Here is a 25,277-nt window from a genome sequence, read left to right on the forward strand (position 1 = left end):
TGAATTGTCATCTTAATTCTCCTGCATGCTTGATGGACCGTGAAGGCAAGCAAGCAATGATGAATGTGGCAGCAATTTGATGTAGCCACATTGATGAATTTTTTCCTTGAACATGTATCAGCAAACCCAAGAGTTTACTACTTTCAATTCTCATGCTCCCCACTTTAAATGAAAAATGTAAATGCGTATTTAAATGTCTTACTTATATTAGAGTCTTCATCATCTTTCTGGTCAGCTACCAGCAGTCAGATAGAAAGCACTCTTGAAGGGTGTTCTGGAAATACTCTCCACTACGTTTTTTTTTCAGAGGCTTACATACCGAATGAATGTTGTGGTTTGAGTCCTATTTTTCTCTAAGTGGTAAACCTACTTATCTTTGTTTGAAAAAAACAAAACATATTGATAGGTAAATGTAAATGCTGTAGAATGCATCTACATACATCGTGAATGAATGTAGGATTCTGGCCAGCACCTAACTTTGTTCATTTCTGCTTTCTGTTTGCTCTACTGACACCCTTTTCAAACATACTTTGTTTGCTAATTTAATATATCACAGCAAGGAACTGGAGTGTTGATAGCACTTCAGCTGTTTTTTGCTTCCTAACACCCATTTGCAAAACCAATGCATCACACAGGAATGAATATAAATTATATAATAATTAACTTTAGGATATGACAATTTGTCTTCCTTTCTCCAATGACCAGTCCTTTGACATTAAGAGCATTGCATACATAGGTTAGATGTATTTTGGTGCCTTCAGTTCTTACTACATGATTTCCAAGGCATTGATCATAATGAATATTGTATGTTTCTTCCATCTACAGAAGATCTCACTACCTCTTCTGATGTGATTGTAACCTTATAGGTAGTGTAGCTACTGAAAGTGATTTTTGATGTCATGTTTACTAGAGAAGCATACCAAGAGTGCTGGCTTCCATTTTAATTCTCCTTCAAAGGTGTCATCTGATAATGGTGGCCTGGAATAACGGAGGACTGGATTTATTGACTTTGGAGGGCCTTGGCAAGTCTGTCATTTTAGCAACTTAATCTAAATTGTGTGGTACTCTCAGGAGTAATGAATTAATTATACAGCCTAAACATTTTACACAGTAGATTTAAATGTAGATTGCTAACATTTACAAGAAAAAATCATATTTCTTATGAGTTTCCCCATTTGATACGATTACATATTCTAACTTAAACAGATGTGGAATAGTGTCTCCAGATGCTCTTAATATTTTCAGTTCCAACTTCACTGACAAATTGAACCTTCCCTTGTACTGTTACATCTGTTTGGCTACTGGTACTGCTATTGGCTATGGCAGACAGAAGTCAAGCTCTTGTTTGTACTAAATACTTAACTATGATTATGACAATTAATATTTTAATATTCCTCTGAGAACAAAAAGTATTAAATAAATCGATGATAGGGCAGAGTCACTGACCTTGCCTGGAGAGTGTCTTGAAATTATTTTTGCAAGGTTTTTCAAGTCTATGGCCTTTCTGTTTAGCTTGTATCTCTGGATAGGCTATTAAAAGAAGATTGTTGTCTAGATACCAAACTTCAAGATCAGTGAACTTCCTTGAGCTTAAGCAGCACAAGAGATTTACAGCTAATTTCAGATAGTGACACTCAGAATAGGAGTGGAACTCATGTTAGAGACCTTCAACGGTTATCAATGGAAAATAAACAGTTTGGCGAGTCCCTGTGAGTTTATAGATAGAACAGGATGGGAATATCATGATATGAGCAAAAACAGGCACCCACAAGGCATGTCTACACTAGCTTGCGAATGCCTTCGGGGTCCTGTCTGGAATAGCGGAGGTCACACAGCATAAGCAAAAACACCAACGCCGTTAAATTATCTTGTTTTTCCAGTTGTTGCAACTCTGCTGAATTCAGTGGAGTTAGACCAATAAAACTGAAGAAAATGCCATGATGAGCCAGGCATTAAATTTTTATCTTCTTAAATATCATATTATCTCTCTGTCGGTTGGTGAATTGCCATAAGGCACACTCATGTGGTAAGTTTGAGGTTGGAAGGAGCCAAACTGTATTCCTACTTGAAAAGAAAATATGAAAAGTAAATAAGAGCAAAGGAATAAAGAGGAGAGATTAGATTAGATTAGATTAGATTAGATTAGATTAGATTAGATTAGATTAGATTAGAAAACAGGAGGAGAGGGTAACATAGGAAAAGTGAAGATAGAGAGTAGGAGATAGAGAAGACCAGAAATAGTAGGGCCTGAGCATGTAAAACGATAGGATAGAAAGACAGAAGAAAAAAAGCATGAGTAGGGAAAGGAAAAAAGAATAGACAATTATGAAATTCAGTAAATGTGTTTAGATCTTTTTTAAGGCAAGTCAGCCATACGCACTGTGTTGACTATGTGATTCAAAAGCGGTTTGGCTGCTCCCAAAAAAAATAAAAAATAAAATAAAAAATTCTCCTGGTCTTTGGCAGAAGATAAAGTGACAACCTTCCAAACACCCTAATTTCCTTTCATTTAAAGTCTGGCATCCAAAAAATGGGGAGGTTGTCATCACATTAGGAGTGAGTTCATTCGAGAGCATGATGGTACACACAAGAGAAGCTGGCCAACAGAGCAGGGAGGCAGAGAGGCCTTTTGCAGGCAACTTTTTTTTCCTGTGGGATGTACCTGGGACCCTCCAAGGCAAAACTTGCTTGCTTTCATCCATAACAAATGTTCTCAAAGTGCTATACCACATTTGGCAGTTGCAGCCAGAGTCAACTCAACACTTGATGTTTCCCAGGACTGTAAATTCTGGCCTGTGTAGTTTGCTGTGTGGGGGACTTTCAGATGAGCTCTTTTAATTGAGCTTTTGCCTGCTCTGCTTAGATATTGCAGCCTATGTGGCATTTCTTATTAAGAGTAGGTTGTTAAATCTAGTGTCCTGGCCAAATTCCAGCTTGGGTGTTTATATTCTGCTCACGTAAATGCCACTGTTGGATCATTATATGAGATCAAACTGTGGAGCTTGTGCTTTGCTAGTAATGAATATGCCCCTAAGATCTGCCTTATGGGGAGGCACATCAGCTCTCCTCTCAGGACCATGAATTCGTGTTATTAACGATAGCATGCACCAGGCCAGGCCCTGGTGGATTTTTTTTTTCTTTTTGCTTCATAGTCTCAAGGTTTATTTGCTTGCTCTTGCGTTATCGTTGATTTTTCTACAGCATTAGTGTCCCTGAATTATCACATGATGTATCTCCAGTATGCCGCCGTAGTGTGGGTCCGTGTAACGGGTGAAGGATAAAAAACATATCTTTTAAATCAGGGCAGTTTCTCAAATACGTATTTCTTCAAGAGGCTTGTTTAGTCTGTTTCTGTTTTGCCAGAACATGTGTTTTAAGGAGTATCCTCCTTTACCTGAGTAAATCATGACTCTTTTTTGCTACATCAGTAGTAGTGGTTGAACCCGAGATGACTTGGAAGATGGCTTCAACAGGCTTCCAAAAGCGATGAATATTCATGTTATCTAAACCTTTCCACTCACTGGGGCAGGACTGCCTTGTTTTCCTGTGTTTATTCAGTGCCTAGCACCATGGGTTCCCTCATACGCTCTTGGTCCTGTGCCATGATTAGGCATTAGCACAGTAAAATATTCTCTATTAGTAATAATGGTGCAAATTAATAGCAGGAAGAGTGAACAAGCAGTCAGGGCTTCACTTTCTCTCCTTTGCTGTCCTCTGGGAGATTTGTCAGGCAGATCTCTATGCCAGCAAGGCAATTCTGCAGCGATGGAGCAGTGATCTACTGCCCTGTTCTCTTTAAGTCTTATATCAGCAAAGTAGCCACTGACTTCCGCGTGTAAGAGGCTGAGTGGGGTACCCACTGGGTGTACCCACTGCTCACACTACTTTCAATGTTAAAATACCAGTGTACCTGAGTATTCCCACTGGAGCTTCCTACTTAAGGCTGATAGATAACTCAAACTGTAGGGTATCTTGATGAATTCTTCCTCCGTGGAACCTGCTTTGCTAATACTTTTCCCTCTTTGCAGACCAAGAATAGGTATTTGTTTCATTTTTAAAGCTATTGATTAAATTATCTTATTTGCTAAGTGCAAAGAATGAGCTGCAGAACTGTGGCTTGAATCAGCCATGCCAGGCACACAGACCTATTGAAAGGTAGCAAGATTCTGGGTTTCACATAAAACAGAGATGTGTCATGAGCGGGAGAAACAATTACAGATCTCATTAAGGCCAAGTGTATGGGCATGCCATTTCATATTTCAGGTTTATTTTTATCTGGAACATAATTAATTCAAGAAGCTAGTTCCACAGGTTTTATTTTTAGATAGTTCTGGACCCAGCTGAGAAAAGGAAAGCTTGTCATTTCCTCATAGTTGGGTTACAGTGAAAAGAACAAGAACAATAGTTTCCTGAGGGGGGTAACTGAAGGCTCAGGTGTTCTTACACAGTGTAATTGGAGGCAGGAGTTCACACATGGAGAACATGGCTTCTTACGTATTCTGAAATCAACACAGCAGAAATACGGTGCTGTACCATGCATAACGTGTAACCCTGCTTCCCAACAGTTTAGTGCACACTCCCGCTAGCAGAATGCAACACCATGGCTTTAATACCAAATTCATTGTGTGAGCTAACAAAACCTCCAGTTACCTTGACTGACCAACAAATCTGAATACCTGTTTTTGTCAACGGGATGGCCCCATTAACAGGGTCAAAGCTAAGTTAAGGATGGCGTTGGTCACTCAATGGGCAGTTCAATAATCTTGCCCTGCAAGTGCTACTTCCTACATTTTCTTCTTGACTTCATCTCCATGGATGAGATCAGTGGAAAGGAAGATGGGGAGGGAATAGCATGGAGATTGCAAAACATGCTGGGAGAAATGTACTTTTCCATGCATGTCTTGCTTGCTGGACTGCACATTCCTCTTCCCCTGATGACAGTATTATGTGCTGGGTTTTGCTGGTAGCTAGGCAGCTACCCAAAGCAACAAATCCAGGTGCCAATGAAACTTTCCATTGACTGAAGTGGGTTCAAGGGCAGCAGTAACAACTCACAATTCAGTCTCTTCTGAGGCCACAACACAAGGTCCCATACAATATTTTTAACTGCAGATTATTCCAAAATCTCTCTCAAAACATAATCTGTGCTTCTTATTGCATATCTGTACCAAGGATTTAGAGGGAAAATGGGCTATTAGTACCTAATTTACATTTCATGTTTTATCCTTTCTGGCAAGTTAAATCTGTGGTCAATGGTTCGGCCCCAAATGGCCTTTCATTACTCAGGCTGTCCAGACATTCATAACCTTATGAGTCTTTACCAAAGAGGCTCATATTTGTGCCAGAAATTCTGAGAGGAGAGAGCTCATGTGGAATATGCATAATATAAGAACTAAATGGAGTTCAAGGAAAGTAAGGTAATATTAATCCCTGATAAGTAGACAGAGATGCTTAACTATTACAAATCATAAACTTGAGCAAAATATTGCAAAAATATTATAAAGTCTATTTTCTTCCTTGTATCCTGATGTTTCATATTTGCTTATTTATGCTGAAAAAAAAAAATCCCTGGAGAAGAAGCTGCTTGTGTTTTGATTCCCATATAACCCTCAAAGATAGCATCAATGAATTTTCCAGTCAAGCCTTCTGAAATCACTGGGGCTTCTCACAGATCAGGGTCCTAAAACATCAGCAGGCAGGACAGAACTGGCTCTGTAACACATAGTAAATAATTAAGATGCTCTTCCTTAAGCTGAAACTTCTGAGTAAGGATTGCTGTTACTTGGGGGCTGGGTAGCAGCATCGATTACTCAGGTTGCCTACTATTGCACAGTATGAGATTGAGATATTGCCAGAATTATGTAGGCTGAAATTTTCCATGCTGGATGTTTTCTGTGCCATGTGTTGTGTTTTTTTTTGGGGGGGGGTTCATTTTGGTTTGGTTTGGTTTGGGGTGGAGGAAGGTGATCCAGGTGGTAAGGCCAGGACTTGTTAGGCCAGGAGGCAGGGGAGGTTTGGCTGGCCAGGGAATGCTAGAGCTCCTTGGCCAGAGAAGCTGAGGGTGGGAATGGCCACGTGAGAGAGCCATAGGAAGAAGACAAATCATGGGGGAATGGCTACGAAACACTGAATTTAAGGGCAGAATCTCATCTTCAGACAAGATGAAGCAGTCAGCCAGTATCTGTAGATGCCTCTGATGAGGTATGTATCTCACCTCTCTCCAGTGTTTACAGAAGATGGTCAGCTAACTCAATTTACAGTTCTTTCATCAGCTTGCAGCAGCACAAGTGAGTACTGTGACATCCCTATTTCAGCTCTGCTGATGTGGGTATTATTATGGGTGTCAGTGTAATGTAGTTTCTTTTCCAAAGAAAACTTAGGGAAGAGCTCAGAAAAATCTGTGTTAAAAAGACATTCTTAAAGTGACCAGTGACCGAGTCAAACATTCCCAGCGTCTTGGGTGAGTTGTTCCTAATGAGCAAGGGACTATCAGAGTTGCTCCACAACATTTTATTTTTCTTTTTCTTTAAAGTTCCTTAAAAACTTAGGAAATCAATCCTACAAAAATATGTGTTAAAATGTTAATATTTCTGGATGAGCCTCTAGCTGCCTCTGTAGCTTAAATTCATATCTTTTTATATGATACAAAACTACATATTTAACTTTTTCCCCAGGACCCATAATTCAATCAAAAGATGGAGTTAGCCTCGGGATGAAATTGGGTTGTTTAATAAAGGAGGATAAAATGACGGTCTCGATTATATCATGACAAAAAAAGATATGATGAATAAATTCAGGGAATTGATGAAATGCTGAATAATACCAGCGAATTGCAGCAGCACAGGGAATTGTCTGGTGGGCAGAGCAGTTGAGTGACACACTGGAGAACTGGACAGGGATACACTCTGGTCCACTTAGGTCTTATGTGGTGACAGACAAATAATTTAAAACTTAAAAAGTTTTTCAGAGTTGGCCTTTAATTGTGCATTTTTCATTTTATGAGTATTTATCTGAGATTTTTGGGTCTCAGTGCTAACATCTGCAGCTGAAGCAAATGGAAGACTAGCTTTGAATGGAGTGAGTTGTGTATAAGGTTAAATACATGGAAAATCAAGTTGAATCAATCAGTGAATACTTTTTATCTTAAATTTCGTATGTTTAAGTTCCCCATCTATAAAACTGGACTAATGACATCTTCTTCATCTCCCAGAGGTGATGTGAAAATAGATCCATGAATAGGTGTGAAGTATTCTAAGGCTACAGCGGAGAATGCCACAGAAAGGTCCATGGGGAAATGAATCATTCTGTCTCCTGAGCAGGCCGACTGGTGTGCAGTAAATAAAGTCTAGGGCCACACATTGAACCAGAGGAGAAAACGAAATACTGAATAGCTGCTCATTAAGTAAGCACTGTCCGTTCTGTGCGTTGAATGAGGCGAAGGTCCTGTGGGAAAAAAAACAGTTTGCAGTGATGTAATTAAAGACTGCACCAGAATGCGTGCTCAGTGAGGAATGGCATTCAGGCTACGCAGAAAATTTTAACTTAGGTTTTTCCTAGGTTTTGAGGCTTAACTTTGCAACCTCAGTCATGTTCCTTTAATAATTTGGGGTGTGTCAATGCAACACTACAGCTGAATTCTTCCTTGTGGAATATTATGTCTTTAAAAAAAAAAAAAATCTCTAATCAAAAGTGAATGTGTTGCATTACTTCCTGTTTGCTTCCCATGCTGCTACGGTTAATTGCTTCTTTCCTGCAGTGGAATGAAGACTTGAAGTTCAATGGCCACAACCATGGGCTGCTTATTCAATGTGGCGTGTAAGCAGCAGGGATTTCCTTGTCCCTGGCTAGAGACCTGCATACTTTACCTCTTCCATGCAAGTAGGATGAAATTAATCAGTGTTGGTTTTCTCAGCAAGCAATGAAATTTCAACCGCTGCAATGTCGGGAGGACGAAGACTCCTCAAAGGGGACCGGGAGAAAATGCATGAATGAGAAGTTCCTGCCAAGACGTGAACACTACACTTGAGTGTGTCTGAAATGTTGGGCGCAGAGAGTAAATAAGCCCCATGACAGGTCTAGCCTAAATACCCAGCACTTCCATGGCAGGTAGCCCATACTTTCACCAACCTTGGCATCATGACGACGATAATATTTTTGCAAGGATGAACTGCACTCGAACAATGTCTCTAATGTTTCGATGTCGGTGCAAACATGCTCTCCTTTCAGATCAGCCATGCGGCTCTTCTTTTCTATCCTCGTTTCCCCCTTTCCTTTCATAGAAGCCCATTTAATGTGGCTGCTGAAGAGGAAATCCCTGTCTTCGGCACGGTTCCTGGGCTCCCCTGGTGACTCAGAAAATGGTGCACCTCAATCCTGGGAGGTGTTAATTCTTAGCTGAGAGCGATGGTTCTCTTCCAGCCTATTTCACTGTACTTAGCCTACCGATATCTCATCCTCACAGGAGAATCTGTGTATCTCTAGAGGTATAATTTTATGTGGCAAACTTGACCTCTGTGTTTTGTGAACTCCTCTGAGTTCACTAATGAAGTAGCACTGTAGCCATGCAGATAGGCCACAAAATATTGCTGGCTAAGTGACAGCTTGCTCTAAACATCAGAGCACTCAAAACCATCTACCCAACCTGTTCTTGAGGCCAGCATGAAGGCACAAGCACATGAGGCTACAAGAGCCAGGATCTAAGTGATTATTTACCCTGTGATAAATGTCCTAAGAGCACCTTACCTTTGAGCATCATTTCCACAGTTGTGGGCAAAGAGCTGATGCTTCACACAGGGATGAGGTAGTGCCACACGACTGATAAAAGGCAATGTGAGCTGTTTCAGAATTTCCACATGCTGAAATAAGACCATGCTTATTTCTAGCCCAATCCATTCCACCTATCTATGTGTTCTTCACCAGCATCATTTGGAAGCAGGTTTCTCAAAGGACAAATACTGAGTTGTGATGTTCCTCATAAAACAACAGTGCTGTTTCTTGCATCGGTTTGGTATAGAAGTTTATGAGATAACGGAATTAGATTTCAGTGTTTTTTTCAAATCCTTTGCTTTGTTTACCTAGCAGCGTGTACAGATCTCACGTTAATAACCACGAGTGAAGCAACATCTGAGTGGGGCAGCACTTGGCTGGAGGGGTGCTGGAGAACACTTCAGACATGCATTAGGATCTCAGAGGTACTTCAGCATCTCTAGTACTTCAGCTCTGTCGTGCAGTACTAAGGATGTTGAAGTATCATCTTCCAGGTGAGAGGTAAAATTCCTAAACATGTTTTTATTTTCTAAATAACACAGCACTAATTGCAAGGGGGGCAGCCCTAGCCGAAGCTCTTGTTAATTTTGTTTTCACCATAATTCTTTCAGTAGCTTTGGAGATGGTAGTCTGGTCTTTTTGTTTTGCAGAGCTGAACATCATTATTTTGTGTTGCAGAATATTTGTGGTGGTATGTTGAAATTTAGGAATGAAAACATTTTGGAGAAAAACACTTGAGGAGGGTAAGACATTATTCGTATGACATTGTGAAATGAAACAAAATATTAAAGAAGAATCTGATCAAATTGAAAAAATACAAATATTAGAATAATCTTTAATATTACAGAAGTACTCATCTTGTTTCCCTGTGAGAATCCAGTTTTCATAGGAACAATGCAGAAAGTCTCTTGAAAATTGCATTTTCTTTTAAGACCTGCATAAGGTTGTTCACAGTTCTTGTGTTTGGACACCAAGTGCCACGCTGTTTCCATCCATCTGAATAACATAGTCTGAAGAGATCCTTGGTACTGAAGACTTCTGTTAAGAAGGAGAAAAAAATACTTTCCGTTGGCAATCCCCTCTTGCACAGGTTTCTCTTAGAGTATTTGGGGTTTCTAAATGACTTTAAAATCTCTTTTTCACTGTTCATTTCAGTTTTACTCAGCAGCTCAGCTCCCTCACACCCACTCAGAGAGGGATGTCACACAGCAGGCAATCAAATCACACTGTGAATATAAACCAAGTCCAAGTCAGTGTCTGTTTTATTGCAAGTAGACCACTTGTACTTGGGCCAAAGATCCAGTCAAATGATAATTTAGCAACATTGTCATTGGCCAGTTACACCTCTTAAAACTGGTGAGGGTTCATTTTTTTCAGTGTATCATCTCTTTGATTATTTAGGTTAATATTGAGCTTATTTTATAATAATTTTCATTTTTTAAAGGTTGGAATTGACAAATGCTTCCAAAAGTAATTTGCCAGTGCAAGATTGTGGATTTCTCTTGTACTCGAAGTGTGCTATTTCAAAATACCACAAGGAAAAGTGACAGAAAAAAAGAAAAAAGAGAGAGAAAAGTAAATTTAGCAATGAACATCTAAGAACATCTAGTATCTTGTTAAGGGAATCATTAGTAAAATGGCTGAGATGTTTAGCACTTACAGCGATTATTGAATGGCATGCACAGTTAGTAATCCCTGTGAATAGCTTTATTATGTGCCTCTCAGTAAAGTGTGCTGCTTAAATATGCATTTGCAGAGTGACTGTGCTAGCGGCTATATATGTTCTACCATTTTATTGACCTGGATAAAGGTTTAGTCTTGATGGCTGCTTCGGTTTCTACCCAGGCTAGTTTAGAAGTCAAAGAGTAGTTTTGCAGAAGCCTTTTCGTCTTAAGAAAGCGATTCACAAGATGTCTCCTTTAGTTTCCTGGAATCGAGATGTTTATTTTGTGCTATGTACAACAGCAACAGTTCTTGTAGATTTCATAACCTTAAACATTCAAATTACAACTTTTACTGAAATTTTCTTTCAGCACGTATTACTCAGAACATCACCAGAAAGGAGTCTAAATAACACCACTAGACAGAAAATAAGTTAGGTATTTCAGTCAAAATCTTCAAGACTGGACATAAAAGTCCCAAATAAAAACATATCTCAGTAGCTACCTCCTTTTAGGACAAATCATCCAGTTCTGTCATCCCAATACAAAGTAGGACAAAATGAGAACAACCAAGTGTTTGTTCCTCAGATTTCCCAGGGTGCTTCTGAGGTGAGCTTTCATATTTATTTGAGGGATTTTTTCCGTTCCTCTGGCCTTGCCGCAGAGGCATTGTTGAAAGCCGTTAAAGAAGATAAAGACAACCTCTCTTCTGGTCGGCACAATATTCGCAGCGATGGTGTGGGTAGCCCTTCCCCTGGGACTGCAGAACAATCTCTGCATTCAAGCGCCAGAAAGGATTGGTGACGATGCATCCTCTGTGATCAACACGGGCAAGTCTGGGAGCCCACCGCACCCTGAATAGTGCCGTGACCAGCCGTGAAGACAACAGTTCAGGCACTCATCAAAGTGAAACCTCATCAAAGGCATTGGTCCAGGGGTACGTGCTTTTCAAGTGTAACTTATGCGAACAGTAACCAGCTTATTACTAGTCATTTGAATATCTTAACTAGAAGCAGTGTAAGATATCTGTCTTCCTATCTATCAATCAGTCAGTCAATCAGTCAGTCTCCCTGCACTTTCTCACTTTTTGTTCCCTTTCTATGCAACTGGTAGCCAAATGTGAAATAAAGCATGCGTTTAAGAACGTGGTACCCAATAATTTCTGTTAAAAAAGGATTTTAAAATATTCCCATTGCGCATTCACAATTCAGATTTCCTATTAATCATGGTGCATGCACTTCCACTGTCATGTCCACTGAGAGACACACTGAGTGTTTTATTCATTTCAGTTGTGCTTGACAGAGGTGGGAGAGCCAGGCCCAATGAAAGACTCGCTGAAATCAATGGGAATCTTTCCATCTGCTTCAGGAGGCTTAAGATCACCTTCATTATTTGTAACAATTATTTATCATCTTTCCCTGCACCCAGTACTTCACACAACAATCTAGTTTTTACTTCTGTGATTTAAAGTCTCGCCAATACAAATGGCAAGCTCCATCTTCTCAAGATAAATGTACTCCTGACCCAGCAGCACCTGCTGGCTGCATTTGAACGCAGGGCTTGCTCAGCGAAACGTGTAAATGATGCAGTTGCCCAAATGAGAATTTTTGAGACGACGCCAGGACTTTTAGAGGAGGGCTGGGATAATGCGCCCCTGGTGGGAATGTTTCCCTGACAAGTGCAGAGGGAGTGGATTTTGTCAGAACGAGACCTTGTCTTACATGGGAGAGTTGCTTAGGCTCAGAGCAGAGCATTCTGCCTTTGTTCCTGGAGCAAGGCTGGCTTACCAAACGTCTCCCCAGCCATGGGTACCCCACTTGTGTTCTTGCGTGCAGTGACTACATTGAGCGCACAGTGTCCCATTTCATCCTCCTGCTGCTGCTACAAAAAGGGTGGGTGGGTTGTTATCCTTCCTGCCAAAATCATTGCCAAAATCAACAAAGCCTCATACGCATTCTGGTTCAGATACTCATGCAAGCATATTTGTGCAACTGTTTGCAGGATTTGACTTTCAAATAAAGTTCCGTGAGCAAAGCTTCAATACAGCTGCTTTCAAAAAACAAATTAGAAGATCCGTATATATGACCAAAGTGTATTTAGCTGAGAATTTGTTACAATATTCTCCAAAAGTTTTTTTTCCATATTGGTCCAACTCTAAGGTTTGGACTAGTTCCCTCTTCAGTGTAATGCTGCTGTGATGTGTGGACTTTATCCCTGTAGCCTAATTCCATGAAAAGAGTGGAAATAAGGAGAGTTATACAAAGCAAACACTGTCTGAATCTGAATAATTACATTAGATGTTCAATGATCAGGAGATTAAATTTTGTTTGTTTTAAGAAAGACAGCCTACAAGCAGAGAAAATTAAGTTGGCAGGGCTTAAAACCAGTTTGGGGTAATTCCATTGTCTTAAATAAGCTTGATTGCGTTTGTATTTTTAATTAATTAAGCTTGGATAGTCAGTGCCAAAGCAACACTCACTGTAACGGCATAGATGAGGCTCTCCGAGTTTCTTGTAGAAAATCCTAAATTCAAGGGGAAAAAATCAGCCAAGGCCAAAAAAACGTGTTTTCCCCAGGGCTTAATAGGCTAGGTCTAGAGCTTTCTCCAGCCACGAAGTGCTGGTTTTAGCCGCAGACTGGGAAGAGCTGCTGTTTAAAACAAGGAATCTATCAAGCCATTATCCTGTCATAAGGTCTAACAATTTCCATATTTTATTAAAAATAAAGAAAACAGATGAAATATTTATCGTTCGAGGGAGTGCGCTTTTGCCACCAGGAACCCAACTTCATCCCAGCCCTTGGCTCCGGAGTTTCTGTCGTGCACCTGTGCAGCGCTGGCCGTGCCAATACAAGCACTCTCCAGGACAGGGGCTGCGTCGTCATTTTTAATCTCTGTGAAGTGCCAGGTGAAGTTATGGAGCAGTATAGCGGTTAATGTATAAAAAGACTCTGCTGTGCTCTCTCGGACTAAATTTCCGCTCCAGGGGTTTGCATTGCACGTAAATAGCACGGATCCGCAGGGCTATCCAGTAGCACTCTGGGCTCACACACTTTAATATACTTATTCTGGCCACACTGCTTTGAGGTAGGGCAGTGCTATTAGCCCCATTTTATAAATACAGCATGCCGCTGAGGTCTGCAGTACGTAGAATATTATTTGTACTGGTAACTGAATTCCCACAGGAGTCTAGCTGCTTGTATTAGGCTTTTATAACATGACTTACTGCCACAGTTCCTGGGAATTTTTGAATGAGCTGAAATGAGGCATTTTTATTCCTGTCTTGTATTCTCTCACCATCTGGCTTGCCTCACTTTTAAAATGCATCGCTGGAGACAGGGCAAATGGAGAGTCCGCAGCATCTGAACAACAGGTTTCCATATACACACCAAAACACAACAAACCACCAGCAGCAACATCAAAACACAGAAGAAGAAAAAAAAATAAGAGAAAAGAAAAAGAAACTTGACTTCCATTGCTTCCTCCCATTTCTGCAACACTCCCGAGCAGTCAAAACAACGAGATCCCTCATTGTGTTCCTGCATGTGTGCTTGGCCAGGTGCAGCAGTTCAAAGAGCAGCATCCTTGTTTCTTCTTCAGAAATGGGCCCATGTTTTCAGTTTCCCAGAGAAAGAAACCTGACACGTTTCTCACTGCGAATATGTGGCTTTCCAGCAAAGTTTATGAAGGTCTGACTGGCTGTGAGATCTCCAGTAGAGAAGACCAGAGAAAAATCCAAATATAACAACTGGATCTGCAGAAGTGTTAGCGTGGCCAGCCTTGGTGTCTTGCTTTTGAACACAAGGATTATCTTTTGTATTGAAGTGTATTTATTATAGATGGCAAACCAACTTTTGTCGAATGTAAGAGCTAATGTTCCAGCTTTCCAGCTTATTCTGAAATACAAGAGCAACACAGGCACTGTTAATAATGCAATCAAAGCAAGTTAAATCCTTTTAAAGCATCCACAAAGGAGCCTTTGATAAGAAGCAACTTTCATCAACCTCAAAGACTAGACAGTTTAGTATGTTCTATGTTTATTAAGTTTATATGTAGGCAGTGATAATTTCACTTGCAGCTGAAGAGCAGCACTAAATTATAAAACATATTTATAAGCCCTAGTGTTAGACTTGCTGATTTAAAATGGAAAATGTATTTTTATTAATGTAGCTCTAGATGGGGTTATTTGCTGTTTAAAGACACAATTTGCTTTCCGTTAGTACCCCTACTGGACACAAAACAATTCTGTATACTTTAAAGGCTTTGGTCTTTTTTTTTTCTTTTTCACAAAATGAAGCAAACTACTACAAGTACATACTGTACAATGGGCTCTAAGAGTCTGTTGAGTTCAGTCATGCGGCATGTTTTTTAATCTTGCTTTTAGTTCATGCTTTTGTCCTTCTTTCCACTGAGTGCTCCTGTAAGAGAGTTTACATGTGTAAAGTAGATGTGTGTAAAAAAACAGAACTGGTTTGGGATTTGGGCTGGGGTGGTTGGTTTCCATGTTAGCTGAATCCCCCCAAGTTTGAATGAAGATTGAGGCATCAATCACATTGTGAGTTTGAGGCATCTCTACTGAAGTTTCTGCTGTTCCAGGGCTGGTGGGAATCACTTTGATAGGCCTGTGCACCTTGGAAAAGTAAAGTTTTACTTTCAGTGTGCCAAAAATCTTTCAAATGGATTGCTAGCCAGTTCTGACTTTGCTGCTGCTTCCTATTGTCCAGCTCAGGACCTTTTCTTCCATGTTTTTGGTGTATTTTCTTTGTTGTTCTGGACTAAAGCAGACTGGAGACAGCAGATGAATATTAGACTTGGAACATCTACTTGAAAGATTATCACTTTGATTCACCTGAAAGAAAACAAACAAAAAGAAATGGAAAGGGAAGATGAGCTCAGTTCTTTTCTTGGGTCCTTTTGAAACTCAACTGTTAGCAGGAAAAAAACCAATTAATTCTCACTACACCCACTTTTGGGTTTCTAGGTGTTTGGGAGGGGTTTTTGTTTGTTTTTATTTTTAGGCAGCAGAATTAAATTGCATTCGGATCTTACTCAGGCTTAATCCAGGCTGATTTAATGCCAAGGAGAGAGAAGATGCAGAGTCCAAGAACAAATTTGCATGGTGCATATCTTCTTGGTGATTCTCCATGCATTTCTTTGAAATGCCTTCTCTTGGGACTCCAGTATTTTAAACAGAAATGAAATGCTACTTAATAGATAGTTCATAAGTGCAATGAGTAACCACACCAGCAATGACAAAAAGCTGAAAAGGTGCTCCTGGCCTTTGTACACTTCAAAAGTGAGATTTAAACTAAGCTCGTCACGCCCCACAGGCATTTCACAGGAGGAAGCCTCACCAGCTGATCGCAGGTGTTGGATCAGCAGCCCTTCAAAAGGAGGGCTTCAGTCCAGAAACAGAAGTACGGCTTCCCAGAGCAGTCTGAAGGAAGGTTTCTCGCTTAGACACCTGCAGTTTGCACTGCGGGAAGCAATATCAGAAAAGACTGGTTTTTCAGCCAAGGGTCGTCACCCAGTTTCCAAACTCACCACTAAGCCTGTGAAAACCCACAGGTTTATGGCAAATGTGAAACAGGAGGAGGGACCTGCTCTCTCTGCAGACCGTTGTTTATCACTGAAATTGCTAAAGTGATATTTTGAGCCAAGTATATAAATGGCAAATTAAGACAAAATATTTTCGCAAGGTGCAGGGAGGTTTCTCTCTAATTGAAATATTAGTTGTTTATTTTTTTTTCCTTTTTACTTCAAAGTCAGAGATTTTATCAGCAGCTGCTTGCTTTCATACCTCATTTTGCTTTTTTCATTTCATCAATGATGCTTTGACCAGTATGAAATTTTACTAACAGCACTGTTCTTCATAGGTGTGTGTTTATGTATTTTTCAGAACCAAAATGTCTGCTGGGGAACAAATTTAGCCATAGACTTTGAATGCTGGTGGCATTATTTGTGTAGAGGTATAACTATTTAGGTATGTTCTGTGTGCTGACTGCTCTTTAAAGCAGTATTTTAATATAGGAGCTACAAGCTAAAGGAAAAATGAGTCAACAGAATTTATAATAAATATTGTTTATCTTTAGAATGTTTATGATAGCATTTTGTATAAAACCTTTTCATAAACATTTTAATCTATATAGTCTGTGTAGTTACTCTGTCAGGAAGAAAAATAATTCATTTGCATGCCCACATTATTTAGCAGTTATATTTTCTAAATCAAGAGTTCAGCATCAGTGAGAAGTGACTATTGTTCTAGGCGTTCAACCCGCCCAGCTTTTCACCCCCATTGTGGGTGACTTTGCAGGTGTTAAACAGGATTCTGCTGAAGCAGGAGGGTCCGACTACCAAAGATATTGCTCTCAGGGCTGTTTTCGTTACACTTCATCATCATAAGCATATGGTTTCACTTCCAAGTGTTTAACATTTCCATTTCCTCAGGAAATCATTCTTTCTATTTTTTAAACTTTTGAAACTGGAGGGATATTTTTGCTGGCAGGCAGACCGAGCGCGACACGGCGCTTAACCCCAGCCCGAGGGATCGGCCGGCTGTGCTACCTGCATCCCTCCCCGTCCCCTCCCTGCGGGTGCAGCTCCTGTCTGCGGCTCTGGGTGCCTCAGCCAGGCCTCCGTGGTGCTAAAAAACCGTGGTGCTTTAGTGCTACTAAAGCACCTCTGCTCTGCTTCATTCCTTGCCTTTATAAAGCTATCCTCTCGGTTTTCTGCATGAGCTGAGGGAGGTGGTTTTGTTCCTCAGTCTACTCCAGGGCCCGCGCATCCCAAGAATGAGTGAGCGCAGGACCCTGTAGCTGACTTGGTGAGGTCAATGCAAAACCAGGGCCTAAGAAAATACTGTATGTAACCTACAAGGAATGAAAACAGTTGCATCATGTATTTATTGTCTGTATCAGTATATCCAGCACTTAAACGAATATTACCAAGGAGTGGATGGCTCCAGGGAACTGCTCTGGCTCTTGTGTTTTTGGAGATTATTTCTGGCATTTCCTTTTTCCTCATTACAAACGGGTCACCGTTCCCATGTGCTGGCCAAGTTATATACTGTAGAAGTAAGTCTGTGCTCGTATCGCCTTTGTGTTTAGATTATCCACATATGTAATAGTGTTTAGCTTCTTGTTTTCTTTTCCTGATGTGTTACAGCCATTCAACGTACAATTTGCATGCTTGTTCAGCTGTTATCACTAGCCGTTCTGTTAGAAAAGTGTCCTGCAGTGGGTGTCATCATGTTATTTCACCTTTGATAAACTGCCCGTTTTGTACTAGCGTTGACGCTGGGCATCAAGCAACATGGTACAAGAGAAAGTGCAGAACAAACTGGCTGATTAATCATGTATTTGTTCCTTTATCTTCTATTCTGTCACAAATCTGTGATTCACATAGTCACATTTTTTGCACGGCCTGTTTAATATTGAGGAAGGTTGCTGTGGGTTTGGGCTTCCAGAGGGATCAGGTCCTGAGAACGGTCAGGCTGTGTGCTACAGATATTGGAAGTGTGTGTTTTATTCATGACTTCAGAAGAGTTAGCTCATCACGACAGCAGAAAACAGCCTCAGGCAGAGGGAGCTGCATCTCCAGAGCTCCCAGGGCAGCTCACCCGAGCTCCGGCTCCGCACGCTCTGGGGCACTGTAAGCTGATGTTTTGATGCACTCAGGCACCTCCCTACCTCCTTTGCCTACCTTAGCACTGTACGTGTCTGCATATTTTGTCACCTTCTCACCAGGAGAGCTCCTTGGTCGAGCAGCATGAATTTGCACTGCTTGCAAGGATCTCCCAAGGCTGCTCAGCATCGCACCGAGCCTGCTGGCTTCCTGGCCTTGCCCATCTGTGTCATGCAAACAAACCATGTCACGGGCTTGTTGCCGATAGTTAGGCTGGAGGTCAAGTTAAGATTTATACAGTGATCTAGATGCAGTTTTATTTGCTAGAGGCTGCCATAAACGTTGCAGGCTTCTGGACAGAGAGAATGAAGTTGTGATCCAACCTGGGCTGGCAGGACCAGTCACAAAACAGTGAGTGTACGTGGTCCCAGACCACTTCAGAAAACCCAAGCAGGAGGAAGCTGAATTAAAAGCCATCCAGCCCCATCCCGTGCCTCCCTGCAGGTGCCTTGGAGGCCATGTCCTGAGGTACAGCCACAGCCGCACACAGGCAAGGCCTTGCTCTGGCAAGGGCCGGGCCTGGGGTGCTCCTGCCGCTGCGCTGCCGCGTGGAGCCTGACTGCCACCCAGCCACAGGCGAGCAAGGCCAACGTGCCGTGTGTCTTATCACGAGGGATGTCCTGGTGAGGCAGGGCACGGTCCTCAGGGTGCCACCTGTGAGGAGCAGGCCCTTCGGCTGGGTGCCTCTGGGACAGCCGGGTGCCTGCAGGTGCCTGCGGGTGTCCTGGGGTGGAAGGGAAGGGTGAGAGGACAACGCAGGGGGGGAATAAAAGACATTCCGGGCCTGAGAGAGAAGTAACCAAGGCGCTGACAACTTGTGTGGGTTTAGTATGTCTGTTTGCAGTGTTATGTTATGTGTTTAGAAGCTGGTTGTTTCCATAATAACAGCAACTGCCATATGGCAGCGAGGAGGGTGGTGAGAGGAATGCTTAAGGAAACACAGTATGTTGTTTGACATGTGTGTGCTTCTAAAGGAATAACGTGTCTCCAGCAAGCGCTGCTGCTCCAAACAGGCTGGGGGATCTGCTGCTCTCGCCAAAAAAGCCCTCTTCATTTGTACTGGTGAGATAGCGGTTAATGATGCTGGCCCTCTTCTCGTGTATGCCTGCATATAGTACCTGCAGTTGGTAAAGGACCTGCTTTAACAGGGGGGTGGTTCTGGGTGCAGAAAAGACCCCACGACCCCACACAGGGGAATGACTTGTAAACATGATTGTTATGGGGAAATACTCTTCTGTAGAAGAGTGCTGTGTGAAACTGGAGCCATCTAGATGCCGTGTACTCCATCCATAGGTTAGTGCTCTGCAAGTAAATAGAAATTTTGAAACCTTTGAAAATATGTGTTTTGCAACAAATAATTAGTAGAGAGTGGATTCTATGTTTCCAGAAATTAGGGTCACTGTAGTGCGTATTTGGGAAGGAACCAGGAAAGTCACCACGAATTACAACTTCTGCTCGTCAGTGTATGATTCACATTTCAGGGACTTGTAATTTGCTCCTCAAATTCCTGCAAACACTGCCCGTCTGAGTGGTACCTTTGAAGAGTACATGCAATTCCACGGTGGAAAAATGTGAAGTTATTCTTTCATAATAGCTGAATGGTTTTTGTGGGGCTTTTACCTACATCAGCTCTGTAAAATTGGCCTGTCTTGTTTGAGACTTAAGCCATTAATTATATTTGCACTTGGATACCTGAAACGTGGTGGAGAGAAGAAGTCATTTCTAATCTGGGTCGTCCTTCTGCACTCACTTGCAATGTTTTAAACTCCTAAGCAACCCCAAAGGCAAAGCTCTTCTCATTTTCATGCTTCTCTTCTCTTTATTGCCTCTAGAGAGAGATTACTGCAGCATATGCGAAAAGCAGCCGATCGGAAGGCTTCTCTTTCGGCAGTTCTGTGAAACTCGACCCGAGCTCGAGTGCTGCATTAGGTTCCTCGACTCGGTGGTAAGTCCCTTCTTGTGATATTTCATGGTGCTTTGCGGCCCCCTGTGCCTCGGCAGCGAGCTGAGGAGCAGCGCTGGCAGGGCAGGAGGAGTGATGTCCTGCTCTGAAGGAGCGGCATCGCTGCCTGCTCCCGTGCTGGCGGAGTGACCTGTGTGATCAGCCGTTCTGGAGCTCCAGAAGTCATACTGACACGGGATGGGGTTTTATGTCTGACGCACCAGAGCAAGCCGCTGGAGGTGGAGGGGCAACACTGCATGCAGGCTCGGTACCAGCCTCTGGGGGGGCACGAGCCACTGTGAAAGGAGGAGCCCAGCTCTGGGCTGGCAGAGCCTGCATCAGGCCCAGGCACGAGCAGCTGGGCAGCAGCAAGTGACGTCTTTTGGTATCGGGATATCTGCAGTGCTGGGAGGCACTGGGAGGAAAGGGAAGATGATGAATGGCCTGACAAGAAGGGATGAGGAGTGTGATAATAATATCTCACTCTTACCAAGCCTCTCCATCAGTAGATTTCAAGGTGATTTATAAAGGGCATCCTGATCTTATCTTAGTTTTTCAAATAGGAAAATAGAGGCACGAGCTATAGAAGTGACCTAACTGACGTCACCAAGAAACTCATGCCAAACCTGCTATTGAAGCCCAGCTCCGTTTCCCTCTCCGGTGAGCTCCCAGCTAAACCGGCCACCAAGCAGCCCCCACAGCCCCTGGAAGGATCTGATGCTTGTTCCCAACATGGCAGCATTTGGCCATGTGTAGTACCAGCGGGAGAAGCTGCTCACAGTCCCAAAGTCCTCACTGGCTTCCTTGCTGGGAGCCTCCTGAAGGGTAGGGCAGTGAGGAGCCAAAAGGCTACACCCCACCAGGCTGACAGATGAGCTGCCAGTTGTCATCACTGAGTGTCCATGGCCAGGAGACTTCGCTCTCTAGGTGGCACTAAGTCAAAAGCAAAGCAATGTATACCAATGGGAACAAAGTTATTTTTTTTCTTTGTGCTGTGGTGAAGCTATTCTGAAGTACAGGCAGATGTGGAGGTTGCACTGAAGTTGTAAAGGCAAGAGTTTGGGAGAGGACAGGTCATCACTTAAAGTGTATATTAGTACCACAGCACCTACAACAAATCTGCATCAGAGAAAGCCTTGGATAAAGTTCTTTAAAATCAATTTTAGCTGGCATTTTTTGTACCGTCACAATTTATAAAACCGTCTTTAAACTTCTGTAATTTTTTTGACTTAACATAATTTAAAACATTCTAGTGCTTTTTCTATACATCTTTATTAGACTCCTTTTGCAATTTGATTTCATATTCAGGCTGCTGAATCATAGCAATGCTTTGTAAAATTGGCTTTTTCTTTAGGTGGCTTACAGCAGTGCTGAAGCAGGATGACATTTGGCTTAAAGTGTTACTTGCAGTAGACATTAGGTCTCCATTCTACCAGAGTTACATGTGACAGAGCAACATGCTTCCTCAGCAGGTTAAAAACCTTCTGCTTAACAGAGTGTAGAATTACCTGGCACCAAGCGATCAAAGAATGTACACAGTCAACTTCACAGGTAAACCAAAGGAGGACTTCATTTTCCCAAGTGCATTTGGCACACACGTTGCTAAATTGCAGCACTTTGACTCTTAGGTATGAGAGGCCGTTAGAGAATTCATGGATTCATTCATTTCATGATGTGAACTGATAGTCCTTCTCTGGGGATATACCCAACATCCTCTCGTTAGGGATTTCCTCATGTCAGCAGAAAGTGTAGAGTTTAGCTTTAAATGACAAGCCGAAGCATTTACCCTCATATTTCTGCATGCTAAAAAAGGCAACCCTTCAATTAGCATGTCTATGGAGAGGTTTCTCTGAGAGGTTTTGGGTGGTCACAGCTTCCACCTTATATTCCTTGTGCTGGCTGTGATTTTCCCCAGTGGGAAGGTTTAGCCAGTGTGGATCATGAAAGGACCATACCTGACAGATGCTCTGTGAGGTTGTGCTCAAGACAGGTGGGCAGGAGGACATTTTGGGTACCATGAACATGTTTATCCTGCACCCAACCATCATCTGCTAGAGAGGTGCCTGCCCTAATGAAACATCAATTCCATGAACAAAATGTTGAGCTGTGTGGAGGTCTGAGTGTTTGCTCTTTTTTAAAGCTAATTGACAGCAGCCTCCTTTGTTGATTTCAAATTCTGCACAAGTTTGTTCCCAGCCTGTGAAAATCCCTGTATTATCCAATGTTAAGGTCTAGCAACACAGCCCATAGCCATTAAATTGGACGATCGCTACTGAAATTCACCCAGCAGGGTGACACTGTGTTGAGTGAGTAGTGGGACTCAGGCCAAATCCTATGCTAGGCAAAAAAGTCCTACAATGAGACCAAAAGCTTGATTTTACAGCCCTATTCTGAGACCACCAGGAATGTGAAACCTTTTGGAGACCACCTGCTGCAACAAGCCCTGAGCAGAAAAAGCCAAACCCTCCACTTTCTTTTGGCTTAATTATTTTTCTAACATGAGAAGCAAAACTTAGCGTTTTGTTTTTTTTTTTTTAGTATCAAATTAAAACAAAAAAAAAAGAAAAAAAAAGAGAAAGAAAAAAAAGAGGTAAATGTTTAGCTATTCACCAAAGGCTCGGAGAGCTTTCTGTGCATTGAGAAGTTAGTCTACCTCTCTATTACAAAAAGAAGGGGAAGCCAAGAGCATGGCTAGGTAACTTTACCAGGTCATGCTGTAAGTCGTGCAGAAGCCAGTAATTGATCCCTCCCGATTTTCACTAGTTTTTTTTGTTTTGTTTTTGTTTTTTTTTAACCAGTGAACTCAATTGCCTGCAAAGAAAGCAGCAACTGGGACTCTTGGGAGGAAATCATAAACTGAGTCAGGCACCCAACAACCTACCAACGATTTCCATTTCCAAACTTATGTGTGACCAAGTTTTGCAAGAACTCTCTCACCCCCTTGCTTCCAAAGGCTGCCAGACCTTGCAGCCAGACCTTGCAGACCAGAGTGCATAAAGAAAAAAAAAATCTCCTTTCTGCTGGACATTTATTTCAGCTGTTAGGTGGAATAAGGAACCTGGTCTGATGTAGTCTCCTGCAAATCTAATTTTAGCAGCATCTGGTGGTGTTTTTTTGTTTTGTTTTGTTTTGTTTTTTGTCTGTACAGTTAAGCAGTTGTTAGGCTGGCTTTCTGAAGAAAAAAGGATTTGTATCATTGCATTCTGCATGTGTGTAGGTGTGCATCCGCTAGTTCCCTCTAAACCTTGTGAATACCTTGGCCAATTTCAGCCAGTAACTGAGATGAAAGTGCCCAGAGACATGAAGTTTTTACCTGTCTTCTGACAACAGTGCTCAGGAAATCACAATCTGTAGTAAAATGGGCTACAGCAATATGTGGTTTGTAAGCTGTAGGTCCCCACGTTAAATGATAAACGTGATAAAAATGGAGATCCCCAGAGCCTTGCAGTGGGGTGCTGGTGGAGCTGTGGGGTCAGCGAGTGGCTGTCAGCATGGCTGTCCATCTGGGAAACTGGGCAGTGGTGATCCCCCCTGCTAGGCCACACTAATATTATAAGGACAGAGAGGCATCTCTTGCTGTGGGTATCGTGCAAACAGTTTCATGACTTTACTAGATAAAATATCTAGTAAGAAGTACCGATGGTTACAACTTGTGCCTCTGAGTACGTGAGTGATTATACGCACTGCGTGCTTATCTCTGAGCACATAAACATGCAGATCATCCGTGAGTAGTTCACCAAATTCTTATGTAGCCATTCGGATGAAGGAACTGTGCAAACATAATCTATTATCATTAAACGGAGCTGTTTTGTGATTAAATCAGCTCCCCATAAGCCCTTAACAAAGAATTCACACACAGCCCCAGAGCACACTTTGCTGTGCTTACAAATACTTCAGCAACGTCACAGAGCGTGGTAGCCGTCAAAGGACAGGCATTAAAATAAAGTGCTGGGAGATGCATTTCCCCTGCTAAGAGGCAGTTCAGGGAGCAGGTCACCTATTAGCAATGTTTTCTGCCCAGCCAGCCTGTCCAGCAGCACAAGAGGAGGCATTTCAGCAGGGACCCCCCCCCTTGTGTCCCCTCCTCAAAAGGGAGGCCAGCTCCCCACATTTCGCTCTCCTCTCTTCTCCTCTGACTTTGGTGTGCCCTTTGTGGAGTGCCTAAGACCTCACTACAATCCTTTCCTGTTTTGTCTACACACACTCATCATTTCTGAATGTATAATTTTCATTCTCAGGGGATGGTTTTTAACAGGTTATTGTGGACTAGATTTAGTCTAACTGGAGGGAGCTGGCAGCAGAACATGGTTAATTCTGGTCAAGGACAACATAACCTGAAGTTATTTTCTCTCTAACCTGGACATTGCCATTTTTTGCACTGAAGTGCATGAGGTGGAGGAAAATAGCCCTGGTGACTCTCTGCGCTGTTTCTGCTCATGTTATCCGGGGCCGGGGGTGAGGGACACCATCACCTCGGGTGGAATTTTCAGCTGAATGCTTCACTAGACATTACCCTTATCTGGGGTAAAAGGATGAACAAGCATCCATTTAGTGCCATTTGTAAAAAACGCGTCTCCCTGTTAGGGAGGTTTCGTTTGGTTAAGTCCCTTGCATGGTATATAAACCATCTGTGTATGTGTGCCTTAAAGCTGTTCAAGGGTTTTTCCATCAGAAATGCCAGTTTGTTGATATCAACAAACTCATTAACTCAAAATGTGTTTTTAAACAGTCAAAAGGGCTCTTTTTTGCCCTGCACTTAAACATGAAAAATGTGGTTTCAAGTTAACTTTTCATTGAGAAATGTGAGTTATTATGAATCCCAGCTGTTTGGTTTTTGCCTTCCAATTTTCAGTCACAGACTTTAAATCTCAGCGGAGGCAAGTGCAAGGAGGTTGTTTGAGCACAGCAGCAATACCAGGGCAGAAATCGGAGTCCAAGGGAGGAGATGGCAGGCGCTGCAGCAGAGAGAAGTTGAGGATAACAGAGGAGGGAGCTGAGAAAGTGAGGGTATGAAATTGGGGCCAAAACACCAGTAACCTCCTGCAGGTGCTTGGTAGCTGGCTCCCCTGCTCCTGACTCCCACTGAGAAGCCTGAAACCGCTCTGGTGGAAGCATCCCTTCCCAAGTCCATCTCCTGTTAGGTTCAAGGGACCGAATCCTGTGGCTGTGCCTTACTGAACCAGGCAACCAGCAGCTACCCGCTGTGGGTGAGAATCCACCTGGATCC

The 25,277-nt window shown here is 42.3% G+C and overlaps 1 protein-coding gene across 4 annotated transcripts in view; it reads left to right on the forward strand.

The window, feature by feature from the left end:
* GRK5 (G protein-coupled receptor kinase 5) overlaps positions 1-25,277 on the forward strand; it is a 168,266-nt gene that overhangs the window by 85,101 nt on the left and 57,888 nt on the right. For all 4 annotated transcript variants that reach the window (XM_083843475.1, XM_083843476.1, XM_083843478.1 and 1 more), the window contains one exon: positions 19,941-20,053. In XM_083843475.1, coding sequence (XP_083699601.1) covers positions 19,941-20,053 — 113 coding nt within the window. The remainder of the gene's footprint in view (positions 1-19,940; positions 20,054-25,277) is intronic.

Source organism: Anser anser, assembly GCF_964211835.1.
Source record: "Anser anser genome assembly, chromosome: 7".
In the NCBI taxonomy this organism is placed as follows: domain Eukaryota; kingdom Metazoa; phylum Chordata; class Aves; order Anseriformes; family Anatidae; genus Anser; species Anser anser.